Raw genomic sequence first — 26,674 nt, forward strand, 5'->3', positions numbered from 1 at the left:
CAAGGTAGAAATAGTTCCAAGTTTTTATGGAGGAAAATGATGGGACTGACTGTGAAGATATCTATTAGTTTGCGTAGGTTTTCTATACACGGAGATTCTAAATTTTCATCTTTCTCATTTAAACCAAAACTTTGGGAACGCTATGTAGATGACATTTTTATTATTTGGAGTCATGGCTATAAATCTCTCATGGATTTTCTTAATCATCTCAATAATCAGCATCCTAATATAAAATTCACAGTCGAACTTCAATATGACAATTCCCTACCATTCCTGGATATAAAACTTTCACGCTGCTCTGGAAAATTTAGAATCTCCATGTATAGAAAACCTACGCAGACTAATAGATATCTTCACAGTCAGTCCCATCATTTTCCTCCAAAAAAACTTGGAACTATTTCTACCTTGGGACATAGAGCACGCTCTCTTCTGAATGATCCAGATGAACTTCAAAAAGAAATTAATTACCTCTCTCATGTCTTTAGACAAAATGGATATTCTGATAAAACCATTAAAGAATTTCTTCTAAATCCTCCTAGCCACCGCACTGAAGAAATAACTAACTTTAAGGGTAACATCTCCATCCCATACATCAGTTCAGTTTCCAAAAAATCAGCTAAAGCTCTTAAAAAGTATAACATCAGGACCTTATTCACTACACTTCCAAAAATCCGCTCGTTAGTAAGCTATCCAAAGCCTCGTCATCATAATCTGAAGTATCCTGGCTTATATAAGGTGTGATTGTAATATCCGTTATTTTGGTGAAACAAACAAATCTATTGAATGACAAGAGAGAGACATCTTTTACAAAAGAACACATGCCAGTGCCTTGTCTAGTCATGTTCTTTTCTCGAACAAACCTGATGATGAACACCAGGGTGATTCAGTCTGCTGGGATAAATTCGAAAACATCCTTCGTTGCCATGATGAGTTTGAGAGAAAAATTGTGGAGTCCAGAGAAATCATCTTTAATTGTGAATTTATTTAAGTAGCAATTTGAGCAACAACATCCCTGATAATCACTCTGCTGTTGTTCGGTAATGGAGTTCGCGAGAGCCTGTTAAGCACGCACTCAACAAACATTGCCACGTTTGTAAGAACAACTTAAATGCAAATACAACAGTTTTTCATGTCAATTATGTAGTGTAATTTTCCTGAGCTTCACAGTTTTAAACTTCTATTTCCTATTCTTAGAAGACACCTGAAGAAGGCTGTGAAAAACCGAAACTAGTTGTGTTTTTATTTCGATAAAGCTTTACTATTATTCTCGGTTTTAGTCATTAAATCTTTTAATTAAAATGTATCATAACAACCGAGTCAATGTTCCTGAAATTATATATATATCTATATATAGTTACAATACTGTTACGTAACACTAACACCTCAAAGGAGTCCAAGGATTCATCGAGGGAAGGAATTATCCACGTCCACTACTTACTTAATCTACCACACACACACACACACACACACACACACACACACACACACACACACACACACACACACAACGCCATCTATTATCAACCACCAATAGTATTTTTGTGTGTAAGTGCGTGTATTCTCCTGGATGCAGAGGCGTAGCTGGGGGAGGAGGGGGAAGTCCTCTCCGGGCGACACTTTGAACCTCTTTGAACTTTTGCAGTTAATTCTAAAATACAGTCTCGAGAACTCAGTTCCAAATATTGTAATACTACTGCGAATTTTCCTCACAACTGCTGTAAATGTTGCTAGTTGTGAGACGAGTTTTTCTGAATAAAATTGATTGAGAATTACCTACATTACTATGAAATAGACTTCGCCAATATCATCGACGATTTTCCTAACAAATAAAGCAAGAAAAATAACATTTTATAATATTAGAATTAAAGTTTTACTTCAAAAATAAACATAGCGTTTTAATTTATTTCCCTATACGTAGTTTTGACTTTTTGTAGTATTTTTGGTGTGTATTGAGAGGGGCGGAAAACTCAGGGATCTCCCCGGGTGGCAAAAGCTCTAGCTACACAGCTGCCTGGACGATTAGCCTATATGTGGGATGAAAAACTAGTTTTTTTTTTATTTTATTATTTATTTTTTATCCCAGTCATTAATAATAGATAAATAACCGAAAGGCAGTATTATTTGTATATATCCCTCCCAGCTATTTATAATAGCAGAAATGTAGCATCCTTATTTTATTAGCATCTAAACCTGTAAATATTACAAATTTGAGTGTATTTTTCTGCGATTCGGAGAAAACAATGACAGATGCAACTTTTAACAGAAAAGTATATGACTAATATCCACATGTCTATACTTCATTGGTAATTATTTGGAAAGGCTTTACTTGTCAAGGTCTTTTTTATCAGTTCTGTGAAATTTCATTGTTTCAGAATATGATACAGCAATCTCCTTTCCATTTATCGTTCTAACAACACACACACACACACACGCACCACGCACGCCCGCACGCATGCACAAGGATGAAGTTGGAATGTCACATGGTAGGAAGACTGCTGTATCACACTTTGAAACGATTCTAAACAGAGAAAGTTCGTTAAAAGATAATAAAAGGACTTAAACGACCAAAGATCTCTCCGAATGACATAGGTGGATATTAGTCGTGTCAGCAGCTGATCTTCCTGTTAGCTTCTACTTAAAAAAATGTTGTAAACTGTGTACATCATTTAAATAACTCAGATTGCGATAATAAACTAATGAAGAATATATTTCAACTATACTAAGTTAAACTAGTTTGAAGATGCTTACCATAAAAATATACCCAAGTCTCATAAGCCGCAGATTTTAGTACATTTTCTGAAGCAGCAGACAAAATTCCAATTAGGCCTAAAGTTCCACTAGGAATTTGTAAAACTTTAGTTAGAAGAGGAACCATTGTGACGATTCCGATACTAGTTAAAACATTGGAGACAGCATTCACATTTGAATATCTTGTTACACCCCAGGAATACATTTTACGGGCATGTACATAACCAACTGATACCGAGCCTGAAAAATAAAAATACAACATTAAAATATAAAGAGAAGTTCAAATCGGTTATTTCATATAGAATTATATTAACTTCAAAACCAATTTCGGTTAACTTTTAATATAATGTGAACAATTTAAATCTAAGTTTCTCAACATAACTTACTCATTTCTTTGTTGTTGTTTTTTTAATGTTGATCCAACCCATAAATAAATGAACGAATCGTGCTTGGTGTCCTCTATTGGTGGGCGGAAAATGAGTAGTTTCTCTGAAATACATTTTAATCAATTTCCGCCGCACCAAACGGAGTATGTGTGAAATTAAATAAAGTACCAAAGGAATTGATTTACAGATCTCAGTATATAACAATTCAATGTTGATATATTCCTAGAATTGTATTTAAGGATATTATTACACTCGTATAATTAAAATACAGTTCAAATAAATGCATAGCTAAATAGTTAGATTTCTAATTATTTGATTATAATTGACACAGTCTGATTAATATGCAATCTAAAACCTATTCGAATTTCGAATATGTATTTTTGATCTTTACATGTAAAAAAAAAAAAAAAAAATCAATACGTGTTAAAATACCATACAAAATTCTTTAGTGAAAGCGTAACGCCAAACTGTTCAGTGGAATAAACTGAGGATGGTACTTAGCATTTGGAAACGATAGCTTTAGACATTTGGGAGATCTTTTGAAATTTAGATTTTTTTTTTTTTTTCGGTCTGTATACTTTGTGTGAAATTTATGTATAATTTTGTGTGTGAGAGGGATGCTAAATATTGGTGTTTTTCAAATTTGTTTTCAAAATATTTTTCCTTAAGGCTGGTTTTACAACGTTTTTCTTACTATTTTTTTTTAAAAAATAGCATTTAAAAAAAAATATTTTTGTTAAAAAATTGCAAAATTAGTTTTGCAATTTGTTTTAAAAAAATATATATTTTATCAAAAAATAGTTTTGCTATTTTTTTTTTTAATTAGTTGCCTTTACAAAATTTTTGGTTTCAAAATTAGTTCATGTTCTTTAAATCTACATAGCTAATAATTAAAATATCTTTTGAATATAATTCAATAGCTCAATATGAAAAGTTTACAAGGTATAGATTATATTTCTAGAATATTCCAAACCATTTTAAATGCCGGATTATAGATTTTAAGTAAAAGCAGTGACGGCTCGTGGCTTGAAATCGTGGGGGGGAGGGGTGCTGCAACTTTCGAAATATACGTTTAGATAAAATATCAAAATTATGGTAAAAATTAAAAAAAATCAAACATGAAAAAATGTTGTTTATTATCGATAAAATTGCACAATTTGGTATAATTAAATTGGGATTTAGCTGACCAAATTGTATTCTTATTGGCTTAAACCAATATACAAAATGATGGTATAACATGACAAATTTTCATGCCGGCTGGGGCATCGCCCGGTTAAACAAGGCTCCTGTTGTTTTCGCCAGGGAACCAGGGAGAACAGCGAAAAGTCAGCTACTGGAACAAATCTGAAAGCACACCCCAATTCAACATCACCAGATTAAAGATCTGTACTATCAACATAAGAGGCCTGAATGGCAAAGAAATTGAGTTAGCTGAGGAATTAGATAAGTACCAGATCGACATAATAGGGGTGACTGAAACAAAAAAGACAAAAACTGGTGAGATCTTTCTGAGCAATAAATACAAAATGTTATATTCAGGCAATGACAATCAAGGAAAAGAAGGGGTAACCATAATATTCAACACTAAATACGAGGCTAATCTTCTTGAATAACAGGCAGTCTCAAGTAGAGTATATGGGCAAATATCAGAATAGGGAACTGAACAATGAGACTAATTTGTGCCTATGGTCCCACAGAAGGCTCTAACTAAGGTAGAAGTGGAGGAATTTTTTGAGGGTCTAGAGAAAGCTACTGACACAATGAAAGAGGAAAAGTTGTTGTTGGGGAACTAAATAGCAGAGTAGGAAATGATTGTCAGACATACAAAAATATTTTGGGAAAATTTGGAGAAAAGAACAAAGCTAATAATAATGGCAAATACCTGTTGGATTTCTGCTCAGGACATGGACTGGTTATTACTAACACCATGTTACAACATAAAAATGTGCACAAATTCACATGGAGAGAAGAGGCAAGGAATAAAAAAAAGTCTCATTGACTATGCTATTGTTGATAGTGATGTTTTCTCCCTGGTGCAGGACACCAGAGAGTATAGGAGAATTTAAAATTGGAAGCGATCACTATTTAGTCTTGAGCAGAATAAAGTTGAATTTCATATTGAAAAGAATGACATGTAAGAAAGTTTTAAAGCGAATAAAAGTTGAGTAGCTCTCAGATGTGAACTGTAGACTAAAATACACAAAGATTATTGAAGAAAAAATGAAAGAGTTTGAGAAAAAGAACCGAACCTTGGAGATTTAGTGGCAAACCTTAAAGAAAATCCTGATTGATTCAGCCAGAAAGCCATGTGGTGAGGTTGTCTGCAAGGATAGAAAAATCAGAACTCCGTGATGGACACAGGAAGTTAAAGAGGCAGTGAAGAAAAAGAAAAAAGCATATCAAAAGTTCCTGGCAAATAAGTCAGCTTGTGTCTTAGAGAATACAGAGACAAATGCAAGAAAGCTAAACACTGTGTAAAACTAGCTGAACAAAAGTCATGGGAGGACTTTGACAAGAATATAGAAAATAAATATCAAGAAGGTGGTAAGATATTCTGGAGGTTGTTGAAGAAGCTTAGAAATGGAGGAAAGAGTGCTGTAAAAGGACCTTAGAGATGATAAAGGTGACATGAAAACAGGAGAAAACGGTATCATTGAAGTATGGAGTAATTACTTCGCAAAAATTGCTAAATGAAACAAACAGTGATAGTACAGCGGTAAAAAACACTCAACAGGCATACAGTCAGGAATACATATCCATTCTTGAAGTAGAAAAAAGCCATCAAAGGCTTGAAGTGTGGAAAGGCAGCAGGATTAGATGATATTCGACCAGAAATGTTGAAATATTGTGGTATAAAAGTCTTACAGTGGCTGCACTGAATAGTTCAGAAGGCCTGGACAGTGGGACGATTTCCTGATAATCAGAGTAGAGCTCTAATAGTACCAATATATAAAATAGGGAAATGAAACTGAATGTGAGAATTACAGAGGTATTTCCCTATTGAGTGTTCCGGGCAAGATTTATTCCAGTATACTTGAGAAACGGTTGGTGAAGAACAAGCTGGATTCAGGCTACATAGAGGCTGTCAGGATCAGATCTTCACTTTACGACAAATAGTTGAGAAAGCATGGGAATATAACAAAGATCTGTATTTAAGTTTTGTCGATCTGGAAAAGGCATATGATGAGGTGACAAGAGAGAAGCTATTCAATACGCTACAGTTGTATGGTGTCAATGGGGCATTATATCAAGCAATACTTAGTCTTTATTTGAATTGTAAGTCAGCAGTTAGAATTGAAGGAAGTACAGGAAGCTGGTTTAATGTTAAATCTGGTGTGAGACAAGGATGTACATTATCCCCTCTGTTATTCATTATCTATATGGATCACCTTATGAAGGAAAGTGGTATTAAACATATATCAAAAGTGGAGATGTTAATGTCAGCTCTTTGCTTTATGCGGACGATATTATACTTCTAAATAAATCCGCTACAAGTTTGCAAGATTCCCTGACCGAATTGAATAGATGGTGTAATAGATATGGTATGAAGATCAGCACTAAAAAGACAAAGACAATGAAAATGGGTAGAATCGTTAAAAATGTCAACTGTGTTTTGAATGGGGAACCTTTGGAACAAGTAAAACATTTTAGCTACTTAGGCACAATTTTTAGTGAAGATAGTAAATTAAATATGGAAATAGACAACAGAATCAGCAAAGCTGGTACGGTAGGAATTCAATTGAATAAATTCATATGGAATAAGAAAGAAATTAGTCGGAACACTAAATTAGCTGTATACAAGACAGTGTTCAAACCAGTTTTAACTTATGAATCTGAGAGCTGGGACCAAAGACTAGAGACCGCAGATATGAAAATTGCTGAGACTATAGGCATTTCAAAAGAATGCGTAGGATATATTTTGCATGAAGAATTGCAAATGAAAAAGCTTCACGCAAGATGGGTGCCGCGCTTGCTCACAGCAGATCAAAAACGCACTCGCATGAAAATCTCTGAACAGTACTTGGAGCGTTTTTTAATAAGAATAAAACTGATTTTGTGCGTCGATTTATTATTATGGATGAGACTTGGATTCACCATTACACACACACCAGAATCCAACAAGCAGTCAAAACAGTGGACAGAAGCCGGTTGTTCAGCGCCAAAAAAGACAGTCGGTTCCATCAGCAGGAAAGGTCGTGGCATCGGTTTTTTGGGATGCTAAAGGCATTTTGTTTATTAATTATCTTGAAAAAGGTAAAACAATAACCGTGGAATATTATTCTGATCTTTTAACCAGACTAGACGAAAAAATTCGTGAGAAAATACTTGGTTTGCAGAAGAAAAAAATCATCTTTCATCAGGACAGTGCATTTGCCCACAAAGGTGTTTTGGCAATGTGAAAATTAAGGGATCTGCACTATGAATTGTTGATACATCCACCCTATCCCCCCCCCCCAGATTTGGCTCCCTCTGACTTCTATTTCTTCCCAAAACTAAAACTCTTCCTCGCTGGTCAGCGTTTTCCTTCGAATCAAGAGGTGATTGCAGCTGTAGAGGGCTATTTTGCAGATCTTACTGAGAACCACTACAGAGACGGGATAATGGCGCTAGAGCGTCGCTGGAATAAATGTATTAGTCTTAAGGAAGATTATGTTGAAAAATAAAAATAATTCTGAAATTATATATTTGTTTTTTCATTGTTAGGCCGAGAACTTTTCAGACCACCCTCGTATAATGGCGTGTGTCATGATTGGTCCATTTTATGCAAATAAATCTGTATAATTTGGAGGGAAATCTCTTATACAAAAACTAGTATAAAAGTAGATTCTACGCACAAAAGCAAATAAACTTATAGTACATTGCATCATGATTGGATAATAGTTAGTCCTGTAGAAACCCTGATTTAGAGACAAAACATAGCATTTGAGAAAGTGTTATGTTTGGGCTAGTGACCAAATTCTGTTTGTAATGATGTTCGTTTCTTCTTCTTCACGAAGGCGAAGTGCTCAATAGGCAAGCAAAAGATGCTCTCATGAAAAAATTTATTTCCTGCGAGTTCGATCTGATGGTAGTGGAAAATCCAACGGGAGTGCAATATGACAGATCGTTCCTCTTCTTAAGAAATATAAAAAGCATGCATAATAATAATAATAATAATAATTATTATTATTATTATTATTATTATTATTATTATTATATTGAATTTTCAGAATCTTCAAATAACAAAAGATAAAACACGTTTATATGCATTTTAATTAAAATAAAAAAACTGAAATAAAAATTATTTTGAAATAAATATTATTATGTTAAAAAATGTTAATTTTCTTGACCATAACAGTTATAAAAAGACTTCTAATGGAACTATATTGATCAAGCGCCCACGGCCTTCCCAGTATCCGTGGATTTCCTAACCGTAATACGAGGATAAGGCGGTTACTCCTATGCCCCTAATTATTCTTCTCTGTAAATTGCGTGCGGTTTGACTGTTCTGACGGACGAAAAACCCGAGTTTCCGGGAGAAAAAAAAAAAAAACCCTCTACCTCCTATGAGACCGGGTAAACTCACCTTTAGTCGAAAGAGACCAGATAAAGATTCCTCACGTTACTGACGGGAAAATAAAACCCAGGTCTTTCGGACCAAAGGGCTTCGTCTGTACAGACTGACTAATAACTGAATATAATTTTTTGATCCGTTAGCTGAATCACGTCTTGCTTCTACAGGATATAAAATACCAGTCCATTATCCAGTCAACTAACCGATTATCCGAATCTCATTTGTCGCAACTTATACAGTAATCTGTCATATGGCAATGTCAAATGTCTTTGCAAAATTCCATAATATATGCATCTTTTCTGCCCTTGTAACCCCCATCGTCACTTTACTACAAATTGCACTCTTATAAAAGAGCATCCTTGGAGCAAAATCGTTTTCTTTCGTATGCAAATACGTTAACAAAATGAACCAAATTGTTCTACTATAACTTATTTCTTGGTCACTTTCCCATAACTCCTTCCAACAACGTAATTATTAAACAGCTGAATCGGAAAAGATTTTACTTTATTTATTTCTTTTGTCGGCATCCTCTCTTGCCAGAAAGCTTTCATTGATCGACAGCCTCGAGCTCATATCACTGAAGTCTGAGGAGTGGAAAGATTAACTTTTTGAAATCGAAGAACTACGTTTGCTAATCCATAGGGCAGCCACGCCTGCGATAAAGAGATATTGAAACCCTCCTAGATTATTACTTTGATTATTGTTATTATGTGATACCCCCAAGGAGTCTAAGGATTCATAGCGGGAGTGATAGACATTCCACCGTCTATCCCACCGCCACCCAATTCTCTACTTAGGAATAAGTAATCCTGTCATTCAAAGCTTAATAAAAATCAACATCTTTTTCTGTCATGTGCGCTTTAGTGATTCTTCCCCCCCCCCCTCCCTCGTAACCCTTAACTTTTAACGCATTTAATTTCTAGTCATATATTCCCAGAACTAAAATGCACTCTGGCCGGAAAATAGAGCAGTTTAGTTACCTTGTCACTTTATTGCACAAAAAAAAAAAAAAAAAAAACCGCTTAGAAATAAATATCACCTGGTAGCAAATATTTTCTTGTTAAGACAAAACTGATTTTTTAAGTAACATGAATTAACAATACAGTAGACTCATGATTGACCGACCCGAATGAGACCGATAAGGATAAGGGATGTAGTTTGTGTATTAAAAGTGATGCATACAAATCAATCAGATAGTATTTACTAAGAGAATGCAGGGGGGGGGAAGAGAAAATAGCTAAAGAATCCAATATAGTTTCAAAATTCCGGTATAACGACGACATGAAGAAAAACTATATAAAATAATCAAAAATAACAAAAACATTATTAAACCTACAAATGTTGACTACTTGTATGTGCAACAGGAACATTTCGCCAGGAGGGTGTTTATTTTACATAACAGTAAAATAAGGCCTAACAACTATTTTGAAGACGGGTCGGCCGCATCTCCACACTTTCAACGAATCGAGAAGTTCATTTCTCTGCTTTTTTGCGCAGTGCTATTATACCTCGCATAATAGTGACTAATTTAAATCAAAACTAAACTCATTCTATGAGAATTCTATGAAGTCTCTCTCTCTCTCTCTCTCTCTCTCTCACACACACACACACACACACACACACACACACACACACACACACACACACACACACACACACACACACACACACACACACACACACACACACACACACACACACACACACACACAATAAGCTTGAAACCACACGGAAGTTACTGCAATAGGATTTCAGGTTAGCTTATACATCGTATTATTAGTCGCGCGCGTGTAGTGTGTGTGTGTGTGTGTGTGTGTACGCGCGCCCGCGAGCTCAAAATGTTGGATGTTGGAGATTTTTATGAGATTTATTGACCTCTCTAACTGAATCACATTCCTTATAATACAGATACCAATTCCTACTACATGTTTCTCTTATAATTCTCCCAGCGAAGGCTGTTCATCAGAGTATCAGCAATTCAAACACATTGTCCTAAATGTTTTATTCTTTGTTCTGAAGTTACTGTACTGGAATTTGCACTGGCAGCAAATAATTTAGCTATTTAAGAAAAAAAAAAAAAAAAGCAAATATGTCTTCAGTTTAATCAAGTTATTCAGTTTCATTGAATCAGGACAATCACTTAGTGTGTATTTTGAAAGGAACCAGCCAACTCTAGTCCGTCTTCTCGGAGTTAGGTATTGATGGTCATATTGTATTTAAAAAAAGAAGAAGAAGAAGAAGTAGTGCACGGTATTATGGAACAAATCGACCGATAACAAACGAAATTATCTACGCATTGAATGGCTCTGTGCGTTAAGATTACTTTATCAAGAGTCACAATAGCGACTCTTAAGTGATGGGTTGAGTCGTTGACTGCTCTTATAGTAAGTATCATTTAGGCCTAAATTTGACCCGTTGAAATAGCAGTTGTAAAGTGAATCTTTCTGATCCGTCGCATTGATTCGATAGAGGTATTCAGAATGACAAATTTGAAGCCTTAAATTCAATTAGAGAAAGACCTAGAGCTTTAGAGGGAAGAAAAAAAAACAAAAAACATTTCTATGTCATTTATCCTCCTGTATATGTGGACAGCCCTCTTGTTTTTTCCTAACAGCAAAGAACAGTTGAAAGACTAAGGGAAATGCTATAAGACTAGAACAGACTTTTTTTCTTTATGTGAATCAGATGCACGAAAGAATAACAGCCTTTTGTGGATCTTATTCTAACAACTGGGCCAGCTAAATACAACGCGAGAATAATTAGAAGAGAATATAGAAATATAAAATATACAAACGTTACAAATAAATTTATTTTATTTGGGTGTTTTTTCCCCTCTTCTCCTCCTCCTCCGATCTTGGAACTAACAGTAAAAAAGAAACAAACCAAAAAAAAAAAAAGTGCATAAATACCTTAGAAATATATTTTGTTTGCTTGTTTCTATGTAATATGCACCCGATGAAGTCTTCTAGAAACACGAAATTAGAAGTGCTTTTGAAAATAAATTAGTTATTTTCTATTTTAACATTCGGTTATATAGTCATAAAAGTTATTTTCCTTAAAACATGTACAATAGTCGTGAAAACCTAATATCCTATACGGAAATAAAAGGTGATTTCTTTCTTTTTTTTTTTTTTTTAATATAGATATATATATATACACACACACAGCTTTTTTTTTTTTTTTTGCTTTAAAATATTCAAATAACTGCATTTTAAAATTGCAATTTTAATCACTACTTATTAAATCCTTCTTTTAGTGATATTTAAGACTTTTGAAATATATTTAAATTATTATGTTTCTAATCTAAAATTCCCAATCTATGCAAATGCTGCTTTTTAATGTGATATCATTCAAGCCATACCTCCTTATTCCTTCCAGTCACACACCACATTTAAGGATGATCTTTACGTTCCTCTTAACAAATGAGTCTAGTCTGCGGTTTCATGACACAATAAATGGTGATGCTATGGTGTAGTGAAACGTAACATTTCCATAAGCCATATACAGTGCATTAACTTTTATTCACAGCAGAGTGACAATTTTAATCACGTTCCTTTAGTCGAACTTTAGCAAATTAGTTTTTTTTCCTCCTATATCTCGGGTTTTTAACCCTACCACTCAAGAAAGCCGGCCGTAGGACTTACATTATTTCAGACAATGGCACAACGTGTTAGAGTAAGGACCACAAGATGGCGATGATTGTCTGTTGCTTAACGGATGCCAATGAAAATCATTGATAGCTTTGGGTCAACTGTCAGCAAGTGGCTAAAGGTAGAGTTTGGTTGGATTGCCTACTGCTTTCATGAGGTTCATGATGACAAAAAAGCTTATTTTACTCCCTTTGGAAAATGCGTTAGCATACTTATTTTTTCTTTTCCTGTTTTAAATTTAATTACTGTATATTGCTGAATGCTCTGAGAAGACTGCATAACAAAAGTTAAGATTCTTCAAAAAAAAAAAAGAGAGAACAGTACAGTTGCAAACACTGGTTAAAATAACAAACGATTATTAATATTTTTTACTTACATTTGTGGTAATGATGAGGTTAGCAAAACTTTAAGAAAGACTTTTCATCATAGTTAAACAGAGGAGTGTTAAAATCAATACTATTACTTACCTAAGATTGTATAAACCACAATACACATGCTTCCTATTAAAAGCCATAGTTGAGCTCTTCGGGTTCCTTCTCGACGTTTGCAACATGTCTGAACATTTTCTATTACTCCTTTCATAGAGAATAAATCATTAATCATTGTTTTCTTGGAGACCGTCCTATCTACAACAATGCTCTCTTTGACCCTGAATAATACCCACAGTAAACAGATAAAATAACACAACGGTGTGATAATAAACACAGGTATATATCCTCCATATTTAAACACCTGACCACCAATTAAATTAGCTAGAGGACTGGACAATATGAATGCAAATTCCATTATTGCATATCGAAATGGTCTATTATCTGCAGTTGTGATATCCGAAATATAGCAGTAGCTCATCGACATTATCATCAGAAATCCGCCCCCAAATGCTCCAGGAACTCCAGCCACAAGAATCACTGCAAGAGGCAACTTGCCTAAAAATAGAGCAAATATAACAACTAAAATGCCATCAATCATCATTCCAAAAGACGCTGTCACCATAGGAATTCGACGGCCGTATTTATCGCTCCAAGGGCCCAATAAAATGCCTGCTATGATCGCAGGGCCCATGAGTATTGCTGTGTATCCTATGTAATAGCCATTTCCTATCTTTTGGGATGCAGCCAGTTCAGTGGTAAAATTGTTCAAATTTGAGCACACACTTTCAGAATAACCTAAGTTCATGATACATGCTTGTTCAATGAAGAAGTCCTGCAATGTTACCATTCTCACCGACATTGCAAACATCGCGAAAAACAGAAATGGTTCGACTGTTATATTTCTTATGACATCAGGAATCCTTCGCCAAAAGACTGTAAATCTTGTTAATGTAAAATTAGATACAGCCATATTGTGTTCGTTTCGTTATTATTTTGATTTCTTCTTATGGTTTCTTCTTCCTATTATTATTATTACTTTTAGATTTCATTTATTCACTGGATAAACTAGTGTGAAGTAGGAGGACTGTTGAATCTGTAAAAGCAAATGGATTTATTAAGCATTAAGCCTAGTATATATATATATATATATCTAAGAGAGATGAATAAAGTTTAAATCTAAATTCCAACAACATGCTACTTTAAGAAATAGATTTACTAAGCTACCAATAGAGATCTGAAGAAAATAACAGTAAAAGCGAGTGATCGTACTCTCCCGAAAAGGAAGACGTAGGTTGAAGTCGAAATACATCATATTTCTTTTTTATTACATAACACAAATCCCCCTGATTAAAAAGAAGACGAAGAAGAACGTTTCAGTACCGAAAGTTGTACAATTGAAACAAATAGTGTTACCATAATTATATTCTACGCTTGTAATATTCTACAGTGTTAATAATTATTGGAAACTCGGAATATTAAAGAATAACTCGGAATAACTCGGAATATTAAAGATACGTAAATAACTATTTTGGGAAACATTGATCAAGTGTAAACGAATAAGTATTTTAATACCGACTAGTTTCACCAAACTTAAGCTGTTGGCATCAGGGTACAAGCACTGAGGTTAAAACATATCACGAAATAGATCTTAACTGTAAATTCTAAAAATTATAGTTACAAACTAAAATAGCATTGAACGTGAATAATACACTTATCGCGTGTACATGACTTACTAGTTGTTGCAAAGGAACGTTCTATAGTAGCATTAAAGTTCATTTCTTGTGTGTTCAGAGATCTAATTAGGGTTTTCCATGTCTCTGAAAGTATTAAACCTTGGTTCCTGTTAAGGTTATCTGTAGTGCGTGCAACTGTGGCTGCTTCTTTAAACATTCGAGAGCGGTAGTCTTCCTCTGTGTAAAGGGTACAATTTTTGTCCCACTCAATGATATGGTTTGTTGCGGAGAAATGTGATGACAGGCCTGATATGTCTTGTCTCTTATTTTTAACATAACCAATGTGTTCCTTCAGCCTAATCTTAAGGCTTCTCGAAGTCTGGCCGATGTAACTTGAACACCACACGAGCATGGGATATTATAGACTCCAGCATACTTATAGAAAGGATGGGTATCTTTCGGAGATAGTAGTAGTTTACGAATTGTTTCTATAGGTTTGAATGTCACTCTTATTTTGTTAAGCGAGCTTGTTAGAGATACTGCTCACATACAGAATTGAGTGTCTTCTTGTTCTCTTTGTGGTGGCTCAGAGAAAAGGATTTTGTTGACAAGTCTTCGTGGGTAGCCATTCAAGACGAGGTTATTAGATATCAATGTTAATTCATCTTGGAGGTCATTTTCATCTGTTGTAATGAGGACAGCTCTTTTCTTTGGTATGTGTACTATGCTGAATTAGTGAGAAATGTGGTGTGAGGAGTTGAAATGTAGATAATATCCTGTATTCGTAGGATTCCTGTAGACTGATAGGTTCAAAAGGCCATTAACTTGCTTCTTAATTAAGATGTCCAAGAACGGTAGTTGTTTGTCTTTTTGAAGTTCTAGAGTAAATTTAATAGAATGGTGAAAGGAGTTGATTTTATTGATAAAATCAATTAGGTCATGTTTGTTGTGGTTCCATACATTAAGATATCATCTACATATCTCCACCAAATTATTGGTTTAGGATTTATTTGAGATAGAATTTTATTTTCGAGATCCTCCATAAATAGGTCAGCACAAGAAGGTGAAAGGGGGCTACTCATTACCGGGCCAGTCAATAGTTGGTAAATAGTTTTCTTCCAAGAAAAATAGTTTGAATTTAGGCAATGATTGTACAGTGAAGTTATATCTTGTGGGAATAAAGTGTCTAAGATGTTGATAACTTCCATCACAGGAACGTTTGTAAAAAGAGAAGTGACATCTGAGCTTGCAAGTAGATCATTTTCAGATATAGTAATGTTTTTTAATTTATTCACAAAATGTTGTGAATTTCGGATATAACTCTCTGAGTTATGGATATGTTGTTGTAAGAGTTTAGAGAGATGCTTAGACAATAAGTAGATAGGTGACTTAATGCCATCTACAATGGGGCGTTAAGGAATACCATCTTTGTGAACATTTGGACCCTCATAAAGTCTTGGAGTTAGAAGATGCATGGATTTTAATTAGATCTGTTGGCCAGTTGGTCATATTGCGTAGTAATTTGTTTGTGTCATTGTGGTTTTTTAATGTAGGAGAAAGAAAGATATCATAATACTTAAGGCAGACAAGGGTAACAGTACTGTGATATTAACAGTACTGTGATTTAATGCTAACTATAGAACGTTCCTTAGCAACAACTAGTAAATCATGTACACGCGATACGTGTATTATTCACGTTCAATGCTATTTTAGTTTGTAACTATAATTTTTAGAATTTACAGTTAAGATCTATTTCGTGATATGTTTTAATCTCAGTGCTTGTACCCTGACGATGCCAACAGCTTAAGTTTGGTGAAACTAGTCGGTATTAAAATACTTATCCGTTTACACTTGATCAATGTTCCCAAATAGTTATTTACATTAGTCTGTGATCAAGAAAATACACGCTCGTTATTAAAGATATGGTTCGAGGTCTTACTTTTCATCGAAATCAGACAATTCGAAAAATAAACAAAAACTTATGAAAGTTTCGTAAGATAAGTTGACCAGAGAGCTTACTGGAAGATACTCCCAATCATTCACGAGTTGCCTTAGTACGGACTACTCAAGACATAGTCTATATATTCTCCTTTTATTGGTCCATTCTGATAAGGTTTCACTGGCCTGACAACTGTTTCGAATTGGTTGGTTCTTTTCAGACCAGGCAGAAACCTGAAAAGGGCAAAAACTCTCGTTCAGTACTAAGGAACCTGAAATGTCAGATAAATGTATTTTTCGTAAGCGAACTCGTCAGGCGAGTGAAACCTTATCAAAACAGACTAATAAAAGGCGAATATATAGAAGCTTAGGCTGCGCCTATGTCTTTTAAGTAGTCCACACTAAGGAAATCGTGAATGCCAGAGAGTGTATTCCCGTAAGTTCTCTGTTCAACTGACCTTACGAAATTTTATGGTTAAAAGAAGAAAAAGAAATATTTTGAACGCTTTCAATTAATACACTGGTTTCTAGACTGAAAATAAAGCCTTCACTTTGTTACCAACACGCTAAAGGGTGGTAAAAATACCACCACAATGCTGATTTTGGTTTACTCTTTCTTAGACAAGTATTTTTTGTTTGGAAAGAGCAATAAAATTCTAAATTTCTAAAATTCTGACTACTCTTCGGGCTTGGTTGTGGGAACAAATTCTTCTGACCCAGCAATTCAAAATTATTGGTTTTTTCTGTCTAATATACATATACGTACTATCCGACCACAGATGCGAGACCCCTCGACACTTCTGCGCATGGCAGAAGAAGGCGAATCCATTCCGATAATAGGGTAATCAGTGCATTTCGTGAGATGAGTGTTTTTATTATACGTCGGGAAATTAGCTTTTCTTTTATGAAAATTCAAGTTTTTAAAGTGGTAACTATTTTGCTTGTAAAACAGTTGAAAAATTTTACGTATAAAGCACGTGATTACGCGTGTTGTTGACGAATTCGTACATCGCCTTATTCCTTTCTCGCCTTCAACATGAATTGACTCTTCTTGACAATCTGCCAGCCAGAGTTCTCGCATCCATGATCTGACAGTATACTAAATGTTGATATGTTTAGTTGAGTGGATAAGAGCTCTGCTGTTTAATCTACAGGCTGTGGGTTGTTCGAATCCAGTGTCTAGCATGAATAGTTCTAGGTGTTAGATGATTTTTAATGATAGTCTAAGACCGCTACTTTTCTGAACCGCACAGTCACAGACAATTACTTTTTCGGATTCCTGAAGTGGCTTGATAGAAACTAGATTAAAATTAATATTTAATTTAGAAAAGACTAGGCAACTCATAAGTTTGAGTGTATTATATATATATATATATATATATATATAATATAACATGATTCCATAATTAATAAACTCTATCACAATGATAATGATGATAATCTCTTAAATTTCTATTCATGCATATGGGGCTCCGAAAGAAAATCTTTTCACGTCTCATGAAATATAATATCACATTGGAAAACTTCTCTATGATGATGACGAATTAATAATATCTGATAAATGTAGATATGTTGTTGTTTGTCTTGTGAATTTATTGCCTAGACTGTAGCAACCTGAAACAGTAGAGAAAGTGGCTGATTCGATGTTCTTTTTATCAGTTGTGCCATCTGTGTATCTGCTGTTTTTTATATGCATTTATTTACTATAATACTTTTAGTAACACACACACACACACACACACGCACGCACGCACGCACGCACGCACGCGCACACGCACACACACACACACACACACACACACACACACACACACACACACACACACACACACACACACACACACACACACACACACACACACACACACACACACACCATGCCTAAAATCTAAATAATAAACGGAGTCGATCACTGTAGTACGCTTTTAAGAAAGATAACTTTTTTTATAACATTTTTTTTCACCAGATGGCGTACCTTACTTCAATCGAAAACCCATGCATGATCATTCATTGAAAGAACACTGCACGCGCTTGTCCTTAAATATCAGGAAATTGGAAATATTTTTTATCGACTCGAAACCGGATGTTCGCAATTCATACCTATAAAGGCGACAACAGAAGTTGTGCACTCCGCTGCTAAGGAAGTAATATCTGGTATACCCATTTTCAGTCGATGTAAGGCAGAGAGATGGAATACTTCGGCCGTCCAACGATTATTTTCATGGGTAAAATAAAACCAAAAAAAATAAACAATTTATGTAAGAAAGAATTTTCAATCTGATTCTCCGGTATATATCACATCTTTTCTTCAATGAAAAAAAAAAAAAAAGCCAATATATTGCTGTTTTGAATTTACCTTTACAAATAAGCCTTTATAAACGAATGCACTATCACACCGTTTCTAGGAGCTAAGAAAAGTTAACCAAAGAAACTCGAGATTTTAAAGGAAAAAAAAAATTAAAAAAATAAAAATAAAATAGAATAACCGGTAAGAAGAAGAAGAAGAAGAAGAAGCAATAAATTAATGAGAACAATATGAATCAGAAGCTATCCATTTAACTATATATATATATATATAGTTAAATGGATTTAAAAAAAAAAATATATATATATATATGTGTGTGTGTGTGTGTGTGTGTGTGTGTGTGTGTGTGTGTGTGTGTGTGTGTGTGTGTGTGTGTGTGTGTGTGTGTGTGTGTGTGTGTGTGTGCATATATATTTATAAAAAATAGATTTAATGACTTAAACCGAGATAACTTATAAAGTTTTAATGAGAATAATACAACTAGTTTCGGCTTATAACAGCCTTCATCAGGTATTCATTAAAGGAAGAGAATAGTAATAAACATTGATAATAAGTATCTAAAAAACTGGGAACTACAGGTAAAAATTGCAACACATAATTGAAACAAAAAAGTTGTATTTTTTAAGTTGTTCTAACTGGCGCGCTATTGTTTATTGCGTGTAAGCGTGCAGGCTCTCGTGAACGCCAATATTGAATAACTGCAGTATGGCTATGTGGGATGTTATAACTTAAATTGCTGTTTAAGTGTTCAGGATTCAGGATGATTTCCCTGGATTCTAAATTTTTCTTTCGAACTGATCACCACACCGAAAAATATTTTCTGATTTATCCCAACAAACGGAGTGACTTTGGAGATCATCATTAGGATTGTTCGAAAAAAGAACATGACTGGACAACGCAGTTGCACGTGATCTTTTATAGGAGATGTCTCTCTTATGCTCCTCTATACGTTGTTCAATAGATTTGTTGGTTTGTCCAAAATAAGGGATATTGCAATCGCACCATAATTCATATACACCTGGATATTTTAGGTTGTGATGAATAGGTTTTGGATGGCTGATAAGAGAACGGATTTTTGGAAGTGTGGTGAAGAACGTCCTGATGTTGTATTTTTTAAGGAACTTAGCCAATTTGTTAGAGACTGTGCTAATGTAAGGAATGGAGATGTTACCTTTAAAATTAATAGTTTCTGTGGTGCACAGCCTAGGAGGATTCAGAAGAAATTTCTTAATCGTTTTTTCGGAGTATCCATTTTGTTTAAAGATAAGAGAGAGGTGATTTATTTCTTTTTGGAGTTCATCTGGTTCATTCAAAATGTGTGTGTGTGTGTGTATACATAAACACACACACACACAGTGAAGCACTGTTTTTGAAGTACTGTTACATAAGTACTGTTTCACACAAATTAGCAAAAGTTCTAAGAAAATACAATATCAGAACCTTGTTCACTCCACTTCCAAAGATCCGTTCCTTAATTAGCCACCCAAAACCTTGTCATCATCAACTCAAATACCCTGGCGTATATAAAATATTATGTGACTGCGATATTCCTTATTTCGGGCAGACAGACAAATCTGTCGAAATGCGTATGGAAGAACACATGAGAGACATTACTTACAAGAGACAGCGAGCGAGTGCATTATCAAGTCATATCCTTTTCTCAGCTAATCCTCATGATGATAACCAAAGTCACAAAGTCTGCTGGGAAAAATCTACTAACATCTTCCGTTGCAGTGACGAAATAGAAAGAAAAATTGTGGAATCTAGAGAGATCATCTTCAATCCTGTTCATCTAAATAACAACTTAAGCTACAACCTCCCAGATAGTCATTCAGCTGTAATCATGTACTGGCGTTCACGTGATGCAGCAAACACGCACTCTCCTAACAATGCAACAAACGAAAGAACAGCTTCAAATACAACTACAACGTTTTCATGCTAATTATGTATAAAGACTGTCTGTGTTGTTCATAGTCTTTTAACCCTCAATGATTAGTGTGTTTTTTTTCTTTTTCTTTTATAATGTTACCTGAAGAAGGCTGTTACAGGCCGAAACTAGTAGTGTGTTTATATTAAAACCTTTTTACTTAAATTTCGGTTCTAGTCATTTAATTCTTCATAAAACTATATATATATATATATATATATATATATATATATATATATATATATATATATATATATATATAATACAGGTGAAATATATATATATATATATATATATATATATATTAATATTTACAAATAATTCAGTTACGCTAATTTCAAATCTAATAAATATATATTTTTTATTATTTCATTACGTTATAACCTGTTTATTTCCTGATACGATCAATCAATATATATATATATATATATATATATATATAGACGTTGGTTAACAATGTGAAAAGAAAGCACTCACCTGAACGTTACTGCTGTCTGACTATGCGTTGCTAATATTTCTATATTGCCGCTTGTATCAAGTCTAATATTGGAAATATCTAAGAGATAAGTTAGAACAATGGAGCAGATGTGATAGGGAGTTAGATACATTTAAAAACAGAGCACAGTGAACAATTCTAAAAACCACTGAGCGTTTGAATTAAGCTAATAATCAATTGCAACCGCAGTTCGTCCTTTGCACGTTTGCGAGCTAATAATACAGGTGAAATATATATATATATATATATATTAATATTTACAAATAATTCAGTTACGCTAATTTCAAATCTAATAAATATATATTTTTTATTATTTCATTACGTTATAACCTGTTTATTTCCTGATACGATCAATATGTTGTTAATTGGAAACATAGGTTCAAATCCCATCTAGAACGTAATGAACGTTAACCAGATTTTTTTTTCTTTTCTTTTTTTTTTTTTTCAACGGAAGGTGAGTTAGCCGGTCTCATACAGCCGTGATAGGGTTTCCTAACGGAGACTCTAGTTTTTCATTGTGAAAACAGGCAAACTGAAAAACACAACGAATAAGACATCATATCCTGATTTCCCCCCCCCCCCACACACACACACAGCCTCTGACCTACCTAGTTGCAACCAAACCATATCGATGTGGTGATTTTGACTTTCGGAATGATGTCAGAGTGGACCAAGTTCCAGTATCTTTATTGTAGTAATATCTGTTCTATTATAAAATACAAAGTATCACAATCAAGCAAAAATAAATACGTCCTGGTAATGCCTTTTCATTTTCCAGACGGAGTATGAAATCTGTAAGACAGCCTTTCTACAATTTTTTTAGAAGATTGCGTGTATTCTTCTACTAGATAGAAGCAATTGAGAGAGGTATAGATAGGGAATTCTTCTATTAGATAGAAGACAGACAAATGTTATGTTCTACGGTCAGTTTTGTCGTGCTGTGGGAATAAAAACCAGGACCTCTTTCAGCAGGGAGAGAGAGAGAGAGAGAGGCCTAGAATAGTTCCTCTAGTCGGCGACTAGAGGTCGAACACATAGCAATCTTTCTTTTGTATACATAGTATACTATGAAAGTTACAACCAGAACTATGCAGTCCTCTCATTAGTATTAGATTAGATTTTATGACAACATAAGTTTAAACTATCACCTTTCTCTACCTGTGCCTGTGTCCGTAGCTTAGCAGCCATACATATGATTACATGGATTCTGGTGGGATTTAGTATGAAAAAAAAAAAAAAACAGTATACCGATATTTTATAGGTGATCACATCCGTCCTGTGGCCATCATGTATAACAAATCATATTTAGATAGATGTACATACTACCAGCAACAGTGTTATTTTTATCATCCAGAGGTTTAGCATTTCAAGGAGAGAACACGAAGATTGGAGATGTTCATAATGGGAATTTCTTAGGTATATTAGATATAGCCAAGAATGACTTAATCCCCTGACAATTTTGTGCATCGAAAATGATTTGGCTAAGCTTTTGTATTATCATTTAAACTAATAGATCCTAAACCCCGTAGAGCAATGCGTTGTCTTTAACCTGAGCGACAGGTAGGGGGGCCTTCCAAAAATCCTGGCCTGGGGGCCCGCTTCAGGATGTGGGGGCCCTGCAGTACCTACATCAATATTGTCTTAATAGATACAAAACACTGTAGATGTTATTATACGTATTACTAGCACTAGACATCAAAAATGAAAAGATAATGTGAAAAAAAATTCATATTTCTTTACAGGTATAACGATTCATGCATTGATAACGAAGAAGCAGCAATATGACTGCTTTATGGTAGCCTAGTGCAATCTTCGCGGTAGCCTAGCCTAATGAATGAATGAATCGTTATAAAATTTTTATTTTATGTTAATTAAATAATTAAATTTAACTAATTAATTAATAACAGTTAATTTTACGCAGTTGTGATTTAATACTGCATCTTTACGCTTGTTTACATTTCTCTAAATGCAAATGGTGCCATGAACGGTCTGTGTTTTTGTGTGCGTAAGTGTTGATAAATTTAACTTTTTATAATAGATTTGTGTATATTTTATGATAGTAAATATTAAAATAGACTAGTATCTACATATATTTTATGCCTTCATGACATACCTAACTTTTTCTTAATTTTTTTGATATTTCTAAGCTACGCGGTTCGTCTGAGAGTTTTTTCAAATTGTCAAAATCTCTAAAAATTTTTCCAATATATTTATTCAAAAATAAATAAACAAATAATTGCGTATAAGTGGACCCGCGCAGTTTTCAAACCCGCGTTCTTCAAGGGTCAACTGTAGTTGTTTAATATGGTCACGTAGTGTCTCAGGTTTGATATGCTTAATATTTTATGTGAGGCCATGAAAGAGCTGGTCAGTGTTTTGTGTGGATTGGCTCTCCAAAGCATCGGTGGAAATGATTATTTTGTGCAACGGTTCTAATTTGGACAGGTAAATTCGCTCATGCGGAGGCCTCACTACCGTGTTGCCGTGTTTGCGTAGATTGTTATGCCATATCTTAGTACTGTTTCACAGATGCTATGGTAGATAATTTTTTAGTGTTAATTGGTATTATATCCTTTATTTGGAACAACTTAGCTGCAACAATGCGAAGTTTTTTTTGAAGGTATTCAATGTGTTTGGTCCATTTAAGGTGACAGTCGATATAATAATAATAATAATAATAATAATAATAATAATAATAATAATAATAATAAGTAGAAAAACAGCAACAACGACTTAATATTCCTTTGCGATATACGCTCAGTGAACGAGAACCATTATTTACGCGCGCGCACACGCACGCACGCACGCACGCACGCACGCACGCACACACACACACACACACACACACACACACACACACACACACACACACACACACACGAGTCTGAAATGAGGAAATTCAAGTTACACAGCATGATAGGAGTGTATTCTAGAATGTTTACAAGTTGAAATGTTTGAAAGGGATTGACACAATTCGTTCAAGAGTCATTAGTAACTTTTACTCGCATGTCATATAATTAGTATTATGATATAAGACACTACTTCAGTTAGACTTCCAGTATTAAGTCTACCCGAAGAATACCATGTAGACCAGAACAAGAATTTAAACTATAAATTAGAATGAATAGCAAAATATTGAAACATGGATTAAATATTACACGAAACAAATAAATACAACTTTATTCAAGTGTATTCTTTTCCTAGTTAATGGTGGATTACGTTTCAGTCATTTACTGCTCCAAGAAAATCTTAATTCTTATCCTTCAGTACAGATTTCTCAAAATTCAATACGATACGGCGCTGATCGCTGAAACTAATTCAATGTTTAGTTTGATGTGAAGAGACGCATGCTATACAAGTATAATTTCCTAGCATCAAGAAAGATTAAACTAGAATTACTAACAACAGTAAGATTATAAGTGGAAATTTTGTGTAAGATTCTCTATATTGTAAAACGTGTAATTTGCCAAATCCCCTCCATCAAGCTGCAAATTCTATATTGAATTATTGAGTATTTCATTACATTATATATAGTGGGTTCTGGTAAAATTTATGACACTACGCATTTCATGTTGGGTACTATCTATATGATATACATCTTATCTGTTCATAACAGATTGGCGTATGATTTTTCTATTTCAAAGTGAGGTCGATGATTGAAATTCTAACAAATCTCTTTCTTCCTCTCAATTTTCCCGAGCCTGCTTATTGATTTTATTATGAAATTTTTTGAACTTTACTATCTTTCAGCGAAAGTCAAGAATAGAAAATTTCAACACTGACCATTGATATATATATAATAAAATAATATAATATAATATAATATAATATAATATAATATAATCGGTGTAGTGGTGGAGACGGAGAGTTGTACAATAGGTGTCCTCCCGCGATGAGTCTTCGAACTCCTTGGAGGTGTCACGATGAATAATAATAATAATAATAACTTAATCCATTGAATTCTAAATATTCAAAATAAAAATACACAGTCAGGAATCGTTACAACAGCTTCTAGAGAAAATTACGACAGTGAGTGATTGAGCTAGAAAGACAGACGTAAACATTCACCCATTGAAATGTAATTTTTATCTTATTTCTTTAAATGTTTAAATTAAACGATTAGTTGTGGTGGCTTCTTGAATAAATCAATAGTCTACTGTAGTCCAAATTTCTTTCTATTCCATAAAATCTTATTTTGCCCTCACCCTCTCCCCCACTTCGAAAGTGTGAATAATTTTAGCAAATTGAAACGCCACTTACCTAGAGGAAATAGATACTGATATATAAATAAAGCCAGTGCCATATCGATAGTAAACATGTGTCGCAAATGGTTATTTTCTTCGGGAAAAAATGAGCTTCTAAACAACTAGATGAATAACTGCATCGTTTTGATTTCCTTTTCGTTTCGTATTTTCTAACAACTCCACTTATCTTAGGGAGTATTTCATATTTCACAGAGGATAAAGTTTATGACTCTTACTTGGCAGGGTATAAATTATTTCTAACTCAAGGAAATAAATCACACAAATTCGCTGATGCGGAGGTCTTACTACTACACGTTGTCTTATGCAATTTAAACTGGTAATGAAACTTAAGTAGCAGTAAATTTAAACTAGCAATGTGGTACACAAATTCTTTACTTTATTCCATTTCACTTCAAGTAAGATATCTTTTAAGTTGTTTAATCTGAATTAAAAGTAGTGTTAAATTAGATAACAGTTTTTTTAAGAAAATAACAATATGCAATATAAAAAAAAAATAGCAAGACGATGATGGATGGAACAATCCTACTTTTCAGCCAAATGTAAATTAGATCTGGCTAATATGAAATTTTTAAATTTAGATTAAAAGAGTAATTAAAAGACTAATTAAATTGTGTATTTTTCAGTGGCGGCTCGTACATAAGCACTGCGACACTGCAGAACCCCCAAGGAAAAATGAAAAAAAAAAATTAAATTTTGATTGTGTTTATAAATAATAACAATGCTTACAACATTATATAAATGCAATACAACATATAGGAAACATTGACTTCTATTTGGGTTTATAGGTCAGATTTATTTCAAACTAACTTATACCAACTAGTTTCGCCAACTATAGCCGTTGGCTTCGTCAGGGTAAAAGATATATAGATGTAAGACCATTTAAACGCTAAAACTGTTACACTGAAACTGTAAATGAACCGAATATAATTGCATTTTTACAAAAAACAGAAGAACGCGTACATCACACACATAGAGCGTGTATGATCTCACTTGTTGTTATGTAGGAACGTTCTATAATTTGTAGCAAAATTTACAACATGTTAGCAGTACAACATGTTAAAGGTTACAGCTTATGTTTTGACATTGATTGAATAGTTAATAATTGGAATTATTCGATTAACGCTTTAGATTATGAAACGAATGCACTGCGATCTAACGCAGTGTCGGAATGACCACATTCGGCCAATTGCAGCTAGTCTCGCAGATATACGTTTGCGCTTCTCATTGCACGTTACAAGTGATTCCGACACTGCGCGTTTGGGCAGTGTATCGTATGCTTGCGCGCGTTATTTCTGTGAGGTACGAAACTTTTATTATTGGTGCGTGTTCGTGATGAGGGTTAACTATTTTTTGTAAATCTT

General features: G+C 34.1%; 1 protein-coding gene across 2 annotated transcripts in view; it reads right to left on the minus strand.

Moving 5' to 3' along the window:
- Window positions 1-25,437, minus strand: part of LOC150100886 (putative peptidoglycan muropeptide transporter SLC46) — a 47,212-nt gene extending 21,775 nt beyond the window's left edge. For both annotated transcript variants that reach the window (XM_090401535.1, XM_090401534.1), the window contains exons 1-3: window positions 25,309-25,437; window positions 12,806-13,802; window positions 2,749-2,988 (exon numbers count right to left, since the gene is read on the minus strand). In XM_090401535.1, the coding sequence (XP_090257661.1) occupies window positions 2,749-2,988; window positions 12,806-13,679 (1,114 nt within the window). In that variant the 5' untranslated portion in view covers window positions 13,680-13,802; window positions 25,309-25,437. The remainder of the gene's footprint in view (window positions 1-2,748; window positions 2,989-12,805; window positions 13,803-25,308) is intronic.
- Between the last annotated feature and the right edge of the window lie 1,237 nt (window positions 25,438-26,674).

Source organism: Typopeltis vanoorti, chromosome 12, assembly GCF_054136105.1.
Source record: "Typopeltis vanoorti isolate ZY-2024b chromosome 12, IOZ_Tvanoo_1.0, whole genome shotgun sequence".
In the NCBI taxonomy this organism is placed as follows: Eukaryota; Metazoa; Arthropoda; class Arachnida; order Uropygi; family Thelyphonidae; genus Typopeltis; species Typopeltis vanoorti.